The 15,825-nt window shown below is 52.3% G+C and overlaps 1 protein-coding gene and 1 long non-coding RNA gene across 3 annotated transcripts in view; one reads left to right on the top strand and one right to left on the bottom strand.

The window, feature by feature from the left end:
• The first annotated feature begins 156 nt into the window (after nt 1-156).
• Nucleotides 157-6,436, top strand: LOC110480657 (uncharacterized). Its single transcript, XR_002467136.2, has 3 exons — nt 157-175; nt 4,135-4,201; nt 6,399-6,436. It is a non-coding gene; the product is annotated as an uncharacterized LOC110480657 (long non-coding RNA).
• LOC110480656 (GDNF family receptor alpha-4) overlaps nt 1,350-15,825 on the bottom strand; it is a 74,119-nt gene continuing 59,643 nt past the window's right edge. For both annotated transcript variants that reach the window (XM_021548767.2, XM_021548766.3), the window contains exons 4-8: nt 13,014-13,359; nt 9,652-9,761; nt 7,949-8,083; nt 7,574-7,731; nt 1,350-5,306 (exon numbers count right to left, since the gene is read on the bottom strand). In XM_021548767.2, the coding sequence (XP_021404442.1) occupies nt 5,160-5,306; nt 7,574-7,731; nt 7,949-8,083; nt 9,652-9,761; nt 13,014-13,359 (896 nt within the window). In that variant the 3' untranslated portion in view covers nt 1,350-5,159. The remainder of the gene's footprint in view (nt 5,307-7,573; nt 7,732-7,948; nt 8,084-9,651; nt 9,762-13,013; nt 13,360-15,825) is intronic.

Here is a 15,825-nt window from a genome sequence, read left to right on the forward strand (position 1 = left end):
CTCCTTCCAACCTGCTGTGCTGCCCCAGGCTCTGGTGTGCCATGGAAACATGGAATGGTTTGGGCTGGAAGGGACTTTAGACACATCTGGTCCAAGCCCCTGCCATGGGCAGGGACACCTTCCACTAGACCAGACTGCTCCAAGCTCTGTCCATCCTGTCCTGGAGGCTGCACAGGTAAGAAAAGGTAAGACCTTTTCTCTGGGAACGTGGAAAAATCCCTTCCTGTGCTCTTTCCTCAGTGTTTAATTTCTGTGGCTGTAGGAGGGAGTGGAGCTCAGTTCTGTTGTGGGTACAGCCAGCACCCCCAAAACCATACCCAGACCCAGAGATGGGGTAGAACTGAGGGTCAGCCCAAGCTTCTTCCAGCTATTAGTGCTTCTCCTGCTCCAGAATCTCTTTGCCCTAAATTTAGGACGATTTGCAGGCTTCCTTGGAGCCAGTGGCTCCATCCCAGAGCAGGGCTGCTGCAGGCAGCCCCTGAGCTGAGCCCCACGTGCTGTCCCTGTGCAGAACCTGGGGCAGTCTCACTGGGGAGTTCTGAGAGCCCCGTGAATGCCAGGACCCCTGAGCCCCCCCAGCTCCTCCACCCCACCCTGTGGCCCTGGACTGCCCCCCAGTTTTGGGTGCTGACCTCAGGCGAGCAGCTGCCAAGAGCCAGGGAAAATCCCTCAGACCTGCAAGGCTTCCACAGCATCCTTCATGTTCAGCTGGCTGCAACCTCCCAGGAATTGTCCTTTGAGCCAACAAAGCCCAGCCTGGGTGCTGTGGGGAGGGAAAAAGGGGCTGTGTTTGGAGCTGGGTTTGGGGCTGGGTTTGGGGTTGGGAGGAGCTGGGTTTGGGGCTGGGTTTGGGGCTGGGTTTGGGGCCGAGAGCAGCCCTCAGAGCTGTCTGCAGCTCCTGCCAGGGACAGCTCCAGTCTCTGCTCTCCGAGACCAGGGACAAGACCTGAGTGAACAACTGGAGCTAGCTGGGCCAGGGCAGGTTTAGGTTGGATTTTAGGGAAAGGTTCTTCCCCCAGAGGTGCTGGCACTGCCCAGGCTCCCCAGGGAATGGACACGGCCCCGAGTCTGCCAGATCTCCAGGAGTCTTTGGACAGCACTCCAGGGATGCCCAGGGTGGGATTTTGGGGGTTTGGGCAGGGACAGGGGCTGGATTTGATGATCCCTGTGGGTCCCTTCCAGCTGAGGATATTCTAGGATTCCATGGTTCCAGCCAAGCATGGCTCATGTGAGCCCCAGAGAACATCCCCCAGGTTCTTCCAGCTGCCCTTCCAGCAGAGGAGTAGAGCTCAGCACCACCCAGGACGTGCTGACAGGGACAAGCTGGCACAGCAGGCAGGAACGAGGGGTCAGGAAAATGCGTGTGTGCTTTATTCATGGATATGTTTGAATATTGACATGTACAGAAAAGGTAAGTACAAGTTTGGCCCCAGTTTGGGCTGGCACCCACCACCCTCCCCTCGAGCAGGGGCACACATGGGGTTCCTGCTCCAGCACCATCTCCCAGCCCTGGGTCTCCCTCCCAGCTCCTGCTCCCACCTGGACAATGCTGGACATGATGTGACATGACAGGTATAAGTACATACACAAAATTTCACAGGCTCTCAGGGCTGCCAGTCACTGGGAATAGTGCTGTGCAGCCAAAAAATTACAGTTCAGTGCCTGCAGAAAGTCTGGCTGGTTCTTTAAATGTGATTTTTCCCTTTCTTTTTCCCATGATTCTTTGTGCTTATGGAAGTTGTCAGGAATGGAGTAATTCCTAAAAAAAAATTGTCTCTCTTTCTGTGTCTTGGCTTGCTCAGTCTTTTGCCTTTCCAAGCAGCTGCTATGACTTCTGTGGTTAATCAAGAGACTTAAAAATGAAGATCCATAGTTCACTTCACAGAAATCAGCAGAGGTGGAATTTCATCCAAAAAAATTACTGACTTTTCACAAGGAAAAAGCAGTGGTCTGTGCACACATGTTGGTGGGTGGGAAGAGAGTAATCATGTTTGCTTCCTCCAAAAGAAAGGTTCAAAAGTCATAATTTTTTGCAAAGTTTGATTCATGAACGGGCTTGGAGGGAGAATCAACATTAAATACTGGTGAAAATAGTAAAATAATCAGAATAAAGCCATGAAAGTTTTGGGATAATTTTTTTTTGTTAATTCCCACTCCCCAGCTCTTTCCTGTGGATGAGAGGCTCCTTGGCCTGTGCCTCATCCATTTCATCCCAAAGCATTCCTGAACCCAAGGAACCCCCAGGAGGGCAGAACCTGGCCTGGGACAGGGCTTGGAGGACGGGACACGGGAACTGAGGATCTGGCTGGGCTCTGATGCCTGAGACAACTCACATCTGCAGAGCCTTTGAAGCAAGACAGCTCTGGCAGTGTCCAAGGCCAGGCTGGATGGGGCTTGGGAAGCCTGGTCTGATGGAAGTGTCCCTGCTCATGGCAGGGGCTGGAAGGAGATGAGCTGTAAGGTCCCACCTGACTCATTTCATGACCCCATGATATAAATCCAGGGGAGATGATGATGTTGCACTGAAATCCTTAAAGCAGGGGCTGATGTGGGACATGGTGCTGGGATGAGGTAACCTCTGGAGGTCTCCTCCATCCCATCCAGTCCTTGAGCAGGATTCTCCACACCTCTTTCTACAGCATACCAGTCTGAAGGGAGAGGTGAGGTGGGGCTGCCAGGCATGCTGGCCACCCAGAAAAACTCTTTCTCTGCTGAATGAGAAGGAAATGGCCAAGTGGCACTTCAGCATCACTGACACTGACATATGAGAGACACAGGCGTGGGTGCTCCTGGAAAGCAGCTGACACTTGTGTCCCCACCCTGTGCACAACTGAAAGCTGGTGGTTAGATGGGGCCAGATGTGTGAAAAGCAGAGCATGGCTGCGGGACTGGAAAGGAAAGGGGCAGAAGAATGCAATTCCCAGCATGACCCCGTGGTGCTGAGGTAGTTCCTTGCCTTTGAAGGGCTGAGCAGTCAGGGTTTCATCCCTCTTCACCTGCAGCTCCGAGGACTCAAGCTTTGGGTCACTTGCTCTCAGGGACACTGCTGTCCTGGACAAAGGGGAGATGTTCACAGCAGCTCTGTGCATGTGTGGAGTCACTTTGAAAGGGCTTTCCTGCCTGCAGCTCTCCCTCCTGTCCCCTTGCCTGGTTGGAGTGAGCCCCTTGGTCACCAAGTTCTCACACACAGCTTTTAGCCCAGGCTGTGACTCCTCACCCTGCACACAAGCCTTGGAACTCGGTGGGTTCCGTGCACAGCCCTGGATCAGGAAACCCGGGTGCTACAGCCCTGAGGGCCTCAGGGAGCAGCACTTTGGACAGGATGCAGCAGGAGGATTTCTGTTCATGTCAGACACATCCACAGGTGTTCAGCTGAAAGCCAGAGTGGTTTCTTGTTGGAACAAAAGCCAAGGAAATTGCTGCAGTTTCTCAGAAAATCTGAAGCAATAAACAATGGGAGAGGTTTTGCAGGAAATGGGAATAAAAAGCAATGGACTTTGCTGTGTCTGATGCTTCCTAAGCCTTTCCATTCATTCAAATGCCAAGGAATTAATGGTATTTATTGGAGGAGCACAAACCAAGGAATAAATGGACTCCTGCAAAGGCCAGGCCTAAATACACTCAGGGGGATTCTGGAGCTATTGCTCTTCCTCCCATGGCACTCAGCCTGGGTAAGCATTTATCCTGGGAAACCTCACTCTTCCTTACATCTTCCATCCTGGCTTTAGTAAAGGGGCTCAGTCCCGCAAGAGGGCACTGGGACTCCTCAGCTCTCCTCCTCGAGGAAAGACCCTGGGATGCTCAGGTAGTCCAGGGTCACAGACCTGCCTCCCTGTGCCCCAAGATACTGGAGGGACAATGATCCTCACTTTCCTCCCCTGGGCTCTGGCTAGGAAGAGAGGGTCACTTCAGCAGCCCTTGCTTAAATGACACTTGCACTGAAAAAACAGAAACTGGCCAGAGGCAAACCCCGTGACCTGCTCACCTGGACACAGGTGGTTGCCTCTGTCAGTTTTTCAGGGAGGGGAATCTGTAGCAATCCATGATATAATTCATGACGTGGTGTTTCTTGGCTGGGTATTTCTGCCTTCAGGGTGGTTTCTAGCAAACCTCTCCCATCCTATCTCTTCCCAGGAAAATGAACAAAATACCTTGGCTGGAGACCCTGTGCCTATGAGACCAGTGGATGAACAAGTAGCAGGTGAGAGTGGGATGTGTTAGGCTCACATCAAACGCTGCCCATGGGCTCACACACTGGCCCTGACAGAGAAAGGGTAGCCTGGAGTGGGACAATATTGGCCTCTGGTTGTTTGGATGTGACAAAAATGCCCCAAAACACTGAGCAGGACCAGTGGATAGAGATGTTTGGGTTGGGACACAAAAAATTCAGCCATAAACAAAATGCAACACACGTGTTTCTTCCTGAATACCGTCGATACAGGACACAGGTTCCCGTAAGAAGGAGGGCCCGAGGGGAGGTGACAGCTGGGATGTGGATGCTGGTTGCACTCTGGCCATGGTTTTGAGAGGGCGGATAATCCCTGCCAGTCAGTTCAGAGTGTGGTTACTTGGTCCTCCCCAGAGGTGCTTCAGGTTCCTCTCCAGTGAACAAAACCAACCACCTTCCCACCAGTTTTCTGGTTTCTTCAGCCTGAAGGAACCAGGTGTGTTGTCCTTCAGGTCCTGAGCAACCATGCAGACAGTCTGAACTCCACGTGTCCTATCAAGGGCCCCTCAGTGTGGGCTTCAGGAAACCTCCTGACAGGTCATCCATCCATCAAAAGTCTTTCCCCTGTTGGCTGGGGCAGGAAGAAGCATTTCCTTTGCAGCTCTCTTGGATCAAATCTCTCCTTCATCTTTTCCAAGGGAATTGTCCATGGCTTCAGCCCTAACCATGGAGAGCTGGAGAAACAACAACCAAGCTGTGGTGTGGAAAGGTGGCCAGGACCAAGAATGAGCTGGTTGTCAACAATGCTGATCATATAAAATCAAATAAACTGGCAGGCAGATGAGGAGGAGGAAGGGATGCTCAAACACTCAGCTTGCCTTCCCTTCCCCTCTCTTCTCCCTGCTCTCCTCCTGAAAAAGTTACTGGTCTGGTTGTTCAGTAAAGAAACCAACACAACTCGAGTCTCTGCCTGGTGTGTGCCAGCCCTGTCTCACATCACAGGGAGGCTCAGCACAGCAGGGGCGAGGAGAAGCCACATCTGCAGCAGAGAGGCTGCCCAGCAGGGAGGGGCTGCTGGGCTGGAGGTCCCTGAGGACAAACGAGTGGAGCCACGCAGGAGCCTCTCCTCTCCAGCCACCTGAAAGAGAAAGGAGACAGCGTGGGGTGAGAGCTGTCATGATCCTGCAATCATGAAATGGTTTATGTTGGAAGGGACCTTAAAGACCATCCAATTCTAACCCCCTACCATGGGCAGGGACACCTTCCAGTATCCCAGGTTGCCCCAAGCCCTGTCCAATCTGGCCTGGAACAGCTTCCCAGGGCAGCCACAGCTCCTCTGGGCACCCTGTGCTAGGATCTCCCCACCCTCACAGCCAAGAATTTAGTCCCAATATCCCTCTAACCCTGCCCTCTGGCACCATTCCCCTTGTTCTAGCATTCTAGCCCTTGTCCCCAGTCCCTCTCCAGCTCTCTTGGAGCCCCTTCAGGCACTGGAAGGTTACAATTAGGTCACCCTGAACTTCTTCATTATGAACAATTCCAATTCTCTATTTCTCCTCATAGGAGAGGGACTCTATCTCTCTAAACATACTGGTGTCCCTCCTTGATGCCTCAGAGCATTTGGGGCTCGGGGCTGTGCAGCCCCAAGTGTGTGCATGTGCAGAGGGACCAGGGCTGATTTCAGCACCCAAACTCCGGCTTGGAGGTCAGTGCAGCTCTTCAGGAGACGCTGGTGAAGGTGGTGTCACAGCAGGAGAGTAATTCGTGAGCACAGCACTTGTTTGGGCACTGGCTGGAGGTGTGTGTGCGAGGTGGGTGCCTGGAGCCTGGATGCCCTCTCAGGTCAGTGGCCATCCATGAATCTTACGGAACCACTGCTGGCCAGTGGTTTCACCTGGTGACCATAAAGGTGGGTGTGGAATATACCTCCATGGTGCTGGGACACATTTCACCAACTTTCCCCCTCAGGCCCAGAGGTGCCAACCTCATTAAAGGTTGAACAGGATCTGAATTTGAAGCTGAGTTCAAAGCCAAGACTCAGATCTCTAGTTTCCAGCAGGGACCACGATCCAGCAGCACTCACACCTCAGAGGAGGGATGTGCTGCTGCCACAAGGAGCTTGGAGATGTGGCAGGGCCATCCTCTACTGCAGCTGCATTTTCCAGCTTCCCACTTGCTGCTGGGAATCCTGTCCTGGTCACACAGTTCACAGCTTCTCCTTCTCTTCCAGAATGAAGTTCTCAGTGCTAGGTCTGGACCTGAGGCCACAACTTGGATCTCTCTAAGATATGGGGAGCCAGCTGAAGGGAAGCCCTCCAGACCTGTTGGGTGCCACGCTTATGGCCTGGTGAAGGTGTCCCCTTCAACAGTGCCACCAGTGCCCTGGAGAGCAGTGAGGAACCCTGAAGCCACTTTTCTCCACCTCCCAGCCTGCTACTCTGTGAAAACAGGGTGGAGAGTGGCGAATCAGGTGTTTTCCCAGCTAAAAAACAGTGATAAGCCTTAAAATAACCCCCACTTGGAAGGTATCAGTCAGCCCAGTGCAAAGCCCACGCTCAGTCCTTGGAGTCTAGTTAAAACTGACAGCTTCTGTAACCTGAACGTTCAGCAAATCAGGGTCACTGTTAATTATTCAATAGGAAAATAATTGAATCTGAAAATTACTCTGGTGTGGCAACTCAAGGTCATTTTGCTTTATTTAAAAATAAAATATTTAATACCTATCACAGCCATCATCAGTAAATGAACATGTTATTTGTTTTAAAATAATTTCAATTTAATATTATTTTTATAGTAATAATTTACTATGAACAGAACATTTTCTTTCAAATTTTCCAATGCTTAGCAAACCTTAAACCTCTGCATTATGAACTCTAGAATCCTCATCTAACAAGGGAGGAACTTGTGTCCTGGGAAGTTGAAATGCTTGTCTGAAGCTGAACTGATGCTCTGAAGGATGGTGAGGAGCCAAGCCAGTGGTCCTGGGTGAAAACCCCATGGATTTCCCAGTACTTGTAAATGAAACACATTTCTGAATAATGGGAAGGGAAGGGAAGGGAAGGGAAGGGAAGGGAAGGGAAGGGAAGGGAAGGGAAGGGAAGGGAAGGGAAGGGAAGGGAAGGGAAGGGAAGGGAAGGGAAGGGAAGGGAAGGGAGGGGAGGGGAAGGGAAGGGAAGGGAAGGGAAGGGAAGGGAAGGGAAGGGAAGGGAAGGGAAGGGAAGGGAAGGGAAGGGAAGGGAAGGGAAGGGAAGGGAAGGAAGATTAGGCCTCAGGGAAGTGGAAGGTAGGCTGGATGCCTGAATGTGACTGAAATGACACAAGTGGAAGAAGGAGTTGAGGTGAGGAGGCTGCAGGAGGCACAGACATGGCCGATCATCTCTCTGGGCCAGGCCTGCCCTCTCCTACCTTGGTGGGCTGGAGGTGCTCCAAGCTGTTCTCTCTGAGGGTCGCCACAGCTCTGTTGGCATTTCTCTCCTGCTTGTACATCTGTGTGGTGGGGGGGACGGACGGGCCCACGGCTGTGTTCAGGTGAGTCCCATTGCCAAAGGCCTGAATGGCATTTTCTTGGTATGGGGAAGACGGAGAAAAAGGTTGTCAGGGCAGGGGGAAGCCTCCCTTTCCCAGCCTCTTTCTCTGCATCACCCAAATGGATGCCCGAGGCTCTTGGGAGCTCCTTTGTTGGTAATACAGGGAGCTGGACACCTCCAGACCCAGAGCAGCATGGCACCTCCACGTCCCCGTGCACAAGAAGGCTTCCCAACGTGCAGCAGTGCCACTTACGGAGACAGACGTTGTTGGTGAAGAGGTGCAGGAAGCTCTCGCACTCGTCCTGCCGGTTCCCGCTGGCGTTGCAGGTGCACCAGGGAGCGATGCTGGAGGTTGAGTTGTCAATGTAGTTGGGGGTGATGGGGCTGCCTGCCGGGATCGACGGACAAGTGTTACTGCAGGGCAGGGACTCCAGGAAGGGTCAGTGACATCCCCTCGTGCCGCTCTCCTGGGTTACTCTGCCTCAGCCAAGCCCCTCCATGACAGCAGCAAAACCCTTCAAGTGCTGATGTCATGGGCCTGATTTGCTCCCAGGGAAGAGAAGAGGAGCAGTCACAACCCTTTTGGTCACGTCACCATCAACAAAGCCTTCAGTCAATTAAAAAGTGCTATCAGTCCAAGGAATGGGCAGTTTCTGGGAATTCAGGTCCCCTAGTAACATTCAGAGAATAATGGAATGATTTGGGTTGGAAGGCACCTTAAAGCCCATCCAGTCCCACCCTCTGCCATGGCAGGGGCACCTTCCACTGTCCCAGGCTGCTCCAAGCCCCATCCAGCCCAGCCTTGGACACTGCTCTGGGCACCCTGTGCCAGGGCCTCAGCACCCTCACAGCCAGGAATTCCTTCCCAATATCCCATCTGATCCTGCCCTCTGGCAGTGGGAAGCCATTCCCTCTTGTCCTGGCACTCCAGGCTCTTGTCTGAAGTCCCTTCAACTCTCTTGGAGCCACTTTAGGCCCTCGTGGTGGGGGACTCTAAGGTCTTCTTGAAGCCTTTTATTCTCCAGGCTGAGCATTCAAAAACTGCATGTGAATGTGTATAAAGGTTTTCATGCTGTCATTAAAAAGCCAATCTCAATCTCCAGAATGAAGGTTTAAAATGAAATGAAATGTTGGCCCAAAAATGTCAGTCTGCCTCATCTATCAGGACAGACCTTGTCCAAAGGCCACGGGCACTTCTCTCTGGACTCTTGTCTGTGTCTGTGCCAGTGCTGCCAGCTGGGCTCTGCAGCATCTGAAACCCCAATCTGACACCCTGTGAAGTTGGAAAAATGGCAGTGCATGGTGATTTTCAGTGGCATCGCTGGTGATGGCATCAGGGAATCCCTGGCAGAGCAGACATGCTGGGACAGCCCCTCTATTTCCACCAGAGAGAGAAGCTCGGCTCTTGCAGTAGCCCATGGTTTTCCTCCCTCCACTGAAGCCATCCTAAAGTTACCCCATGCCCAAGGCTTAGTCATGTCACTGAAGGGAGAAAGACCAGCACCAGGTTGGATGTGGCTTGGAGCAACTTGGTCTGGTGAAAGGTGTCCCTGCCCATGGCAGAGGGCTGGAATGAGATGGGTTTTACAGGTCCCTTGCAACCTAAACCATTCCATGACTCTGTGATGTCCCAGAGAGTTCAGCTCTCCACCTTACTGTCCTCATAGCCAGAGTAAGAGGAGAGGTTTCCCACCCAGAGGAGAGGTTTCCCACACAGAGGAGACATTTCCCACCCTGAGGAGATGTTTCCCACCCAGAGGAGATGTTTCCCACCCTGAGGAGAGGTTTCTTTCCCACCCAGAGGAGACATTTCCCACCCAGAGGAGAGGTTTCCCACCCAAAGGAGATGTTTCCCACCCAGAGGAGATGTTTCCCACCCTGAGGAGAGGTTTCCCACCCTGAGGAGATGTTTCCCTGCCAGGCTGGGTGGGAGCCCGGGCAGGAGGCCCCCCTTACCGATGATGCCGGTGTAGGCCAGCAGACAGGCGGCGTAGCTGTCCCTGCGGCAGCCGCTGGCCGCCTGCGGTGACGGCTGGCAGTTGAACTGGAACTCTGCGTAGCGCGACCTGATGGAGCCAGAGCACAGAACGGGACTTGTCACCTCAGGTAACTGCGGCAAAAGGGGATGCATCAACACAATCGTGGTGTTCACAGAGGGGAACAGGTCTGCAGAATGGTGCCGTAGGTGTTCTTCAAACAGGTGTCCTTTCACAATCTCCTGCCTACCCCAACAAACCCAGGAGGAGGTTCTGAACAGGTTCTGCAGTCAATGTTATACAGGCTTCCTCCAGGACTGCAAGATAAGTCAAGTCTTGGAAGAAATGTTTGCTTTCTTTTGTGTGAGGTTGGTTTTTGAGGGAAGAGCTGTTGCCAGGAAGGAAATCAGTCTATGTTGCCATTTTCTATCTTTTGGGTAATAACTTTGCCTAAAGACCCCAGCTTTCATTTTTAATCTGATTTGATGAAACAGAGCATTGCTCTTGTCTCTAAAGACTTTAAATACAGCTGAGGTCACCTCTGATCAAGGGAAATGTCCAGAGGTTCAGACATGAAATATCCTACCCATCACCAGGGCTGCTGCCCATCCTCTGCTGCAGATGCCCATTCTCAGGAGAAGGACTCCCTGGAGCCTGTGGAGCAGGCAAATCATTCTGCCAACAAGTTATCTGCCACCAAACTCTTGAGGCATGAGTCAGCTCTTGGCACATGGTGGCGTTTGGAGTTCATAGGATATCTGAGCCATCAACACAAGGCTTTCAAGCAGGACACAGTAACAGCTGGAGCTCCAGATCCATCTCAACATTCATTCCATGGCCAGGCAGGAAGGGATGTGAGCTGGCATTTGAGCTGCTTCATTTGAGCTGAAACTCAAGCAAGCACCAGCACTGACAACACCTGAAGGGAGGGTTCTTTAGGTGACAGCCTGCACTGTCTGAGCTGAGAACTGAGAACCTCAAATGTTTACCCTGCCTGGGAAATCTCAGAAAAACTGAGCATGTTGCTCCTCCCAGACATTCTCTCTCTTCCAGACACATTGCTCTTGCTCCTGTCAGTGTCAGCATTCCAGCTTGCACTTTCCAGCCCACTTCTTCCCTACACCATTCTTTTTTTTCTCATCTTTGTTCCCATATTTGCCCCTTATCAACCCTTTTGTCCTGTAACATGGACAGGCAAAATCTTCTTTCCCAAAACTTGCTGCATTGTTTGGAGATTTAGAGAAGAGCGATAGTGAATGCAGAGTTTATATAATCCATATTAGTAGAACCCACCTCTCTGAGCTGGGGAGTTCAAAGGGCTAGATCTGTGCAGGAGCTGCAGTGCAGACAGGGTGAGACTTGGAGTGTTTCATTCCATTTCTGTATGATTTATTCCTGGCTCTCCTTGTGGATTCTGCACTGCTGCCTTTGACCAGGTCACATGTCAACCTTTTGCTCCCTCTGTGTCTCTAGAGGATATTTTATATTGTATATTCAGAGACCAAGGGACCAGATAATTAACAGCTGTGCTGCTTGCAGGAAATAGTTTCCAGTCTCCTGGGGATAACACTCTCCCCTTTGAACCTCTTTGTCCCCACTGGGCCCTCTTGTCACATTAGAGGCAGGGCGGTACCTGTCCATTTTGGATTCCCTGGGTAGCCAGGGGACAAAATCTGAGCAGGGCCTGGTCAGCCCAAGGTCTTTGCATCTTTCAGAGTCTACTTCTGCACAGTTCAGTCGTTCTCCTGCCTCCACGTTTCTGGGGTGCAGAGTGCTGAGGGTATTTGTACTTTCACGCTTCCAAGAGGATGCCGCTGCTCTCACCTTCCTTTGTGAAAGCAGATAATATTTTTATTGTAATTAAAAGATGCTGTGCTGGTAGGGGATGGCTGCTGGAAGTTCAGCTCAGGAAGTCCCAAACCCCACAGCAATTAGAGACTGAGACAGTACAGGGAGGTGTGTCCTACAGTTGTTCTTGTGCTCTTCCCCAGGTGTCTGCTCACGGCCCAGCTGCACACAGGGCACTGGGCTGGGGCCCCGTGGTGCTGTTATTGCCTTACATCTCTCACTGCCAGCTGGGCTCCGCTCCCGAGAGCTCTGTGTGCATTAACCTTCTGGAATATCAAAGACTTTTTCAGAAATGGGGAGGAGAAAATAGTGCAGATGAAGGTAAAGCACTGAATGGGCTCTGCTGTCAGTGTGCACATGGGATGGGTCTGTGAGTGTGTGATTTGGGCTGGATGGAAACAGAAGAGCAAGCCAGGCTGGCCACAGACTGTGCGGTAGATCTGGAATGACACTGGGACTCTGAGACTCCTGGTGCAATCACCAAAACATAGACTCACAGAATCTCAAATGGTTTGGGTTGGAAAAGACCTAAAAATCATCTCATTCCACCCCCTGTCCTGGCAGGGACACCTTCCACTGTCCCAGGCTGCTCCCAGCCCTGTCCAGCCTGGCCTGGGACACTTTCAGGGATCCAGGGGCAGCCACAGCTGCTCTGGGCACCCTGTGCCTCACACTGAACCCTGTGCCCAGCACTGTGAGCTGCTGGGCCTCACACCCTCCCAGCCAGGAATTCCTTCTCAACAGCCCATCTCAGTCTACCGTCCTTCAGTTTCCAGCCATTCCCCCTTGTCCTGCCACTCCTTGCTGTTGTCCAAAATCTCTCTCCTGCTCTCTTGCTGTCTTCTTTTAGGTATTAGAAGGTGCTATAAGGTCTCTCCAACACTCAGCCTCATAGCAGAAGGATAGATGTTTTTACGTATGTTGATTATTTTTTCTAATTAAACAAGCAAACAAACATAGTTTTAAGGCCTTCACAAGTGCTTGTGGCTGTCAGGATACCTTGAGCGCTCCTTGAGGATGCTCTGGGCTGGGGAAGAGGAACAGTGAGGGAGATGTATTGGTGAAAGTGGCTGCAAGGACCCCTCCCCCACATTCCTGCTTAGCCTGTACCTTCCTGGAACTGTTTCCATAATGGGTCTTCCTCTAGAACCAGAGCCAAAAATCCATAGAAAATGCCTAAAAAGCTTCAGCGTGATCAGGTCACATCTCCTTCTGTCTGTGAACACGCTCTGTAGGACACAGGGACAGGGCCCATGGGCAGGGTCACCGCGCACAGCGTGCCAGCAGGCTGTGGGGGGACGGGGCCCCAGGATCACCCTGCAGGTGATGGCAGTGGCTCAGGGATCTCACCAGGCTCTGGTCCAAGGGAAATCCCCCAGGACACAGGGATGGTGCCCCAGGATCACCCTGCGGGTGATGGCAGCGGCTCAGGGCTGTCACCAGGCCCTGGTCTGAGGGGCTCTCCCTGGGGACCGGCCCTGCTGTGGGCATCACCTGCAGACGTAGTTTTCCCGGCAGGCATCCAGAGGCGCCAGGCAGTTGGGCTTGTCCTTGGACTCGTAGGAGCAGGCGGGCACGATGGTCTGGCGGCGGCGCTCGGCGCAGGCGGTGTCCTCGCAGGGGCAGAAGAGCAGCTCATGGGTGTACTCCGGGGGCACGCGGTCGAAGAACTTGCGCAGGGCCTTGTGGCACTTGGAGCGGTTGCAGGTGTCAGCCCGGGCCAGGCGACGGATGCAGAGGGAGACGTACTCCGTCCTCAGCCGCTGGCACATCTCATCCACGTTGCAGGCTTTGGCGGCATCCAGACACCGGTTCACCTGCGTCACCTCGTTCTCGGACCCTGTGGGTGGTGGGACACGGTGAGGCGGCTCTGCGCTGACCTCCCCACCAGCAGCACCACCCCTGAGGCCCTCATCTCCCTGCTCCCCTCCATGGCCACCAGTGAGACCACACCCGCAGCCAGGGTGAAGCCGGGTTTGCTCTGTGTGTCCTGGGAGGACCAAATCCTCTCTCCATCCTCATCTTTTCCCAAGAAATGCCACAGTCACATACCAGACTTCACCCCCCAGAGCTCACTTCACCAAGCTCATGTATTTAATAAAATGATTTTTGCTTTAATCTCGGCATCAGGTAACACTTTACTAATGCAGATTAACCAGCCTGGGGCCTGGAAGACAGCAGGCATTAAAAAGTGCATCTACTTATGGCCATGATTGGATCCATTGAGTGCTGGGACCTCCACTAATGGACCTTCTTGTTTCTGCAAGTTGCTCAGGATCAAAGGCTGAGTTAGTGGCAAAGCTGGGTCTCTGCTACATGGGTGGTCTGTGCTGATTCCTGGCACCTCAGCCTCACTGCCCTGGGCAGGGAGTTTCTCCTGCCTCTGAAAGGTCACGCCTGGCTTTGGCAGCAGCTGTTTGTTCACCCCAGGATCTGCCCAGCTAAGCGAGACCTGTCTGGGCCACAGTGTGCCCCATCCAGACCAGTCTAAGCCAGTATCCCCCTTCCCAAGGAGTGACAGTGCCTTCACAGGCTGGGATCAGAGGTACCATCCAGCTTGGTGCCCCCGCGACCTGACGCTGCCTGCACGTGAGTGCACGTGGGTCTCTCCCCACACCCTTTGCAGGGTCACCCTTCACTTACATCAGCAAAATCACTCTGCATGTCCACCCTCCTAAACAAGAGGAGAAAGAATGTCCCAGTCTGGGTGGGAGAGCAGAGATGTGCTGTGGGATGCAGGGAAGGTGGAGGAAACCTGCAGTAAGGGGAAAGGTCAGGAAAATAAAGCAAAAACTGTAGTGATGGATGAGAAAAACAGTGTCTGCAGTGGGAAAATAGGGATCTCGTGAGTTTATATGCCAACAACCTTCTCTGTAAAAGTAAGGAAAAGGAAAAGGAAAAGGGAAAGGTATTTGTCTAACACTGGATGTAGGGGTGCTTCAGAAGTGGATGGGGGTCTGTTTTAGTGAGGGGAAAAATGCTACAGAGTCCCTGGCAGGAGTCAGTGGGAACATCAGACTGTGTCTGATTGAACAGATAGAACAAGGGTCCTTCAAGCTTGAGAGAGAAAATTAATTTGAAGCTGGTTTTCACCTCTCTGAATTAAAGATCAGCAGCACAGAAGGATTTTCTCCCCAGCAGAGAAAGATTTTTCCACTGAGGAAAAATCCCCAGAATCATAAATTTCCAATGCAGAGTCAAGCCCTGTCTTTGACCAGGAGTTAAAACCAACCGGTCACTGCTGAGAAGTGTTAAAACATTGACAGTCTTCCTGAGCCCTTCTGAGCTGGCTGCCTGTAAGAGGCCGTCTGAAGACCCTCACTCATTTGCCTGCCGATTGCCACGAGCAGGATTTCCCTTCCCCCTCTGCAGTTCCGGCTTGGAGAAGGCAACAGTGCAGGTGCAGCCGCTGCACCGTTACGTGCTGTTCCCAATGAGGCCCGGCAAGAACTTGGCAAGGAGTTGGCAAGGACTTGATGAAGACCCAGCGTGGACCCAGCACCGAGCGGCCTACTGCAATTCCTGCTTCACTCTCCACCCTTAAGCCGAATGAACTGTTGGGGTGACTCTGGTGGTCTCTCACTGAAGACCCCTCATCTGCCTTGCTACCACCGTGACAGACGGAGATCAAGAACCCTCTCCCCAAAGACTGAGCCTGAGACCCTTACCACAAACAGTGGAGGGGGGGGAGGAGAATGACCTGACCTGTTCTTCTCCAGTAACTTCAATGGACTTATTCTTTATTGTGTTTGTTCAGCCTAGATGATTTTCTGTAAATACACTTGTTCCTCCCACAGCAATTTCAATAGACTCTCATTGTTCTACCTGTTCCCTCCTTTTCCCTCTGTGGACTATAACTGGACTCCTGGGTTAGGTAGGACTTTGGAGACTCTCCCCAACACAACAAGACAGATCCCCATCGTCCGGACCAGTGAGGACTCCACCTGTGTTGGTAGCTACTCCCATCCCCCCTTCTCTCTCTCTCTCTCTCTCTCTCTCTCTCTCTCTCTCTCTCTCTCTCTCTCTCTCTCTCTCTCTCTCTCTCTCTCTCTCTCTCTCTCTCTCCTTTTTATTTCTTTTCTGACCCCACTATCGCATTTATTGTTTTGGCCCCTAATAAAGGTGCATTTGTTGTGATTAACCTGCTGTTTGTCTTTTGCACTTTGGCATCGGCTAACGAACCATCACGACACCCCGCTATAAGCGGATCGTGACACTGCCCTCCTTTATTTCCCCGACTTTATCAGATGCTTCTTCTCCCAGCATTTATTTTACCCTTCCTGTTGGCCCCTGTTGCTTACAGTGA

Source organism: Lonchura striata, chromosome 4 (genome assembly GCF_046129695.1).
Source record: "Lonchura striata isolate bLonStr1 chromosome 4, bLonStr1.mat, whole genome shotgun sequence".
Lineage (NCBI taxonomy): Eukaryota > Metazoa > Chordata > Aves > Passeriformes > Estrildidae > Lonchura > Lonchura striata.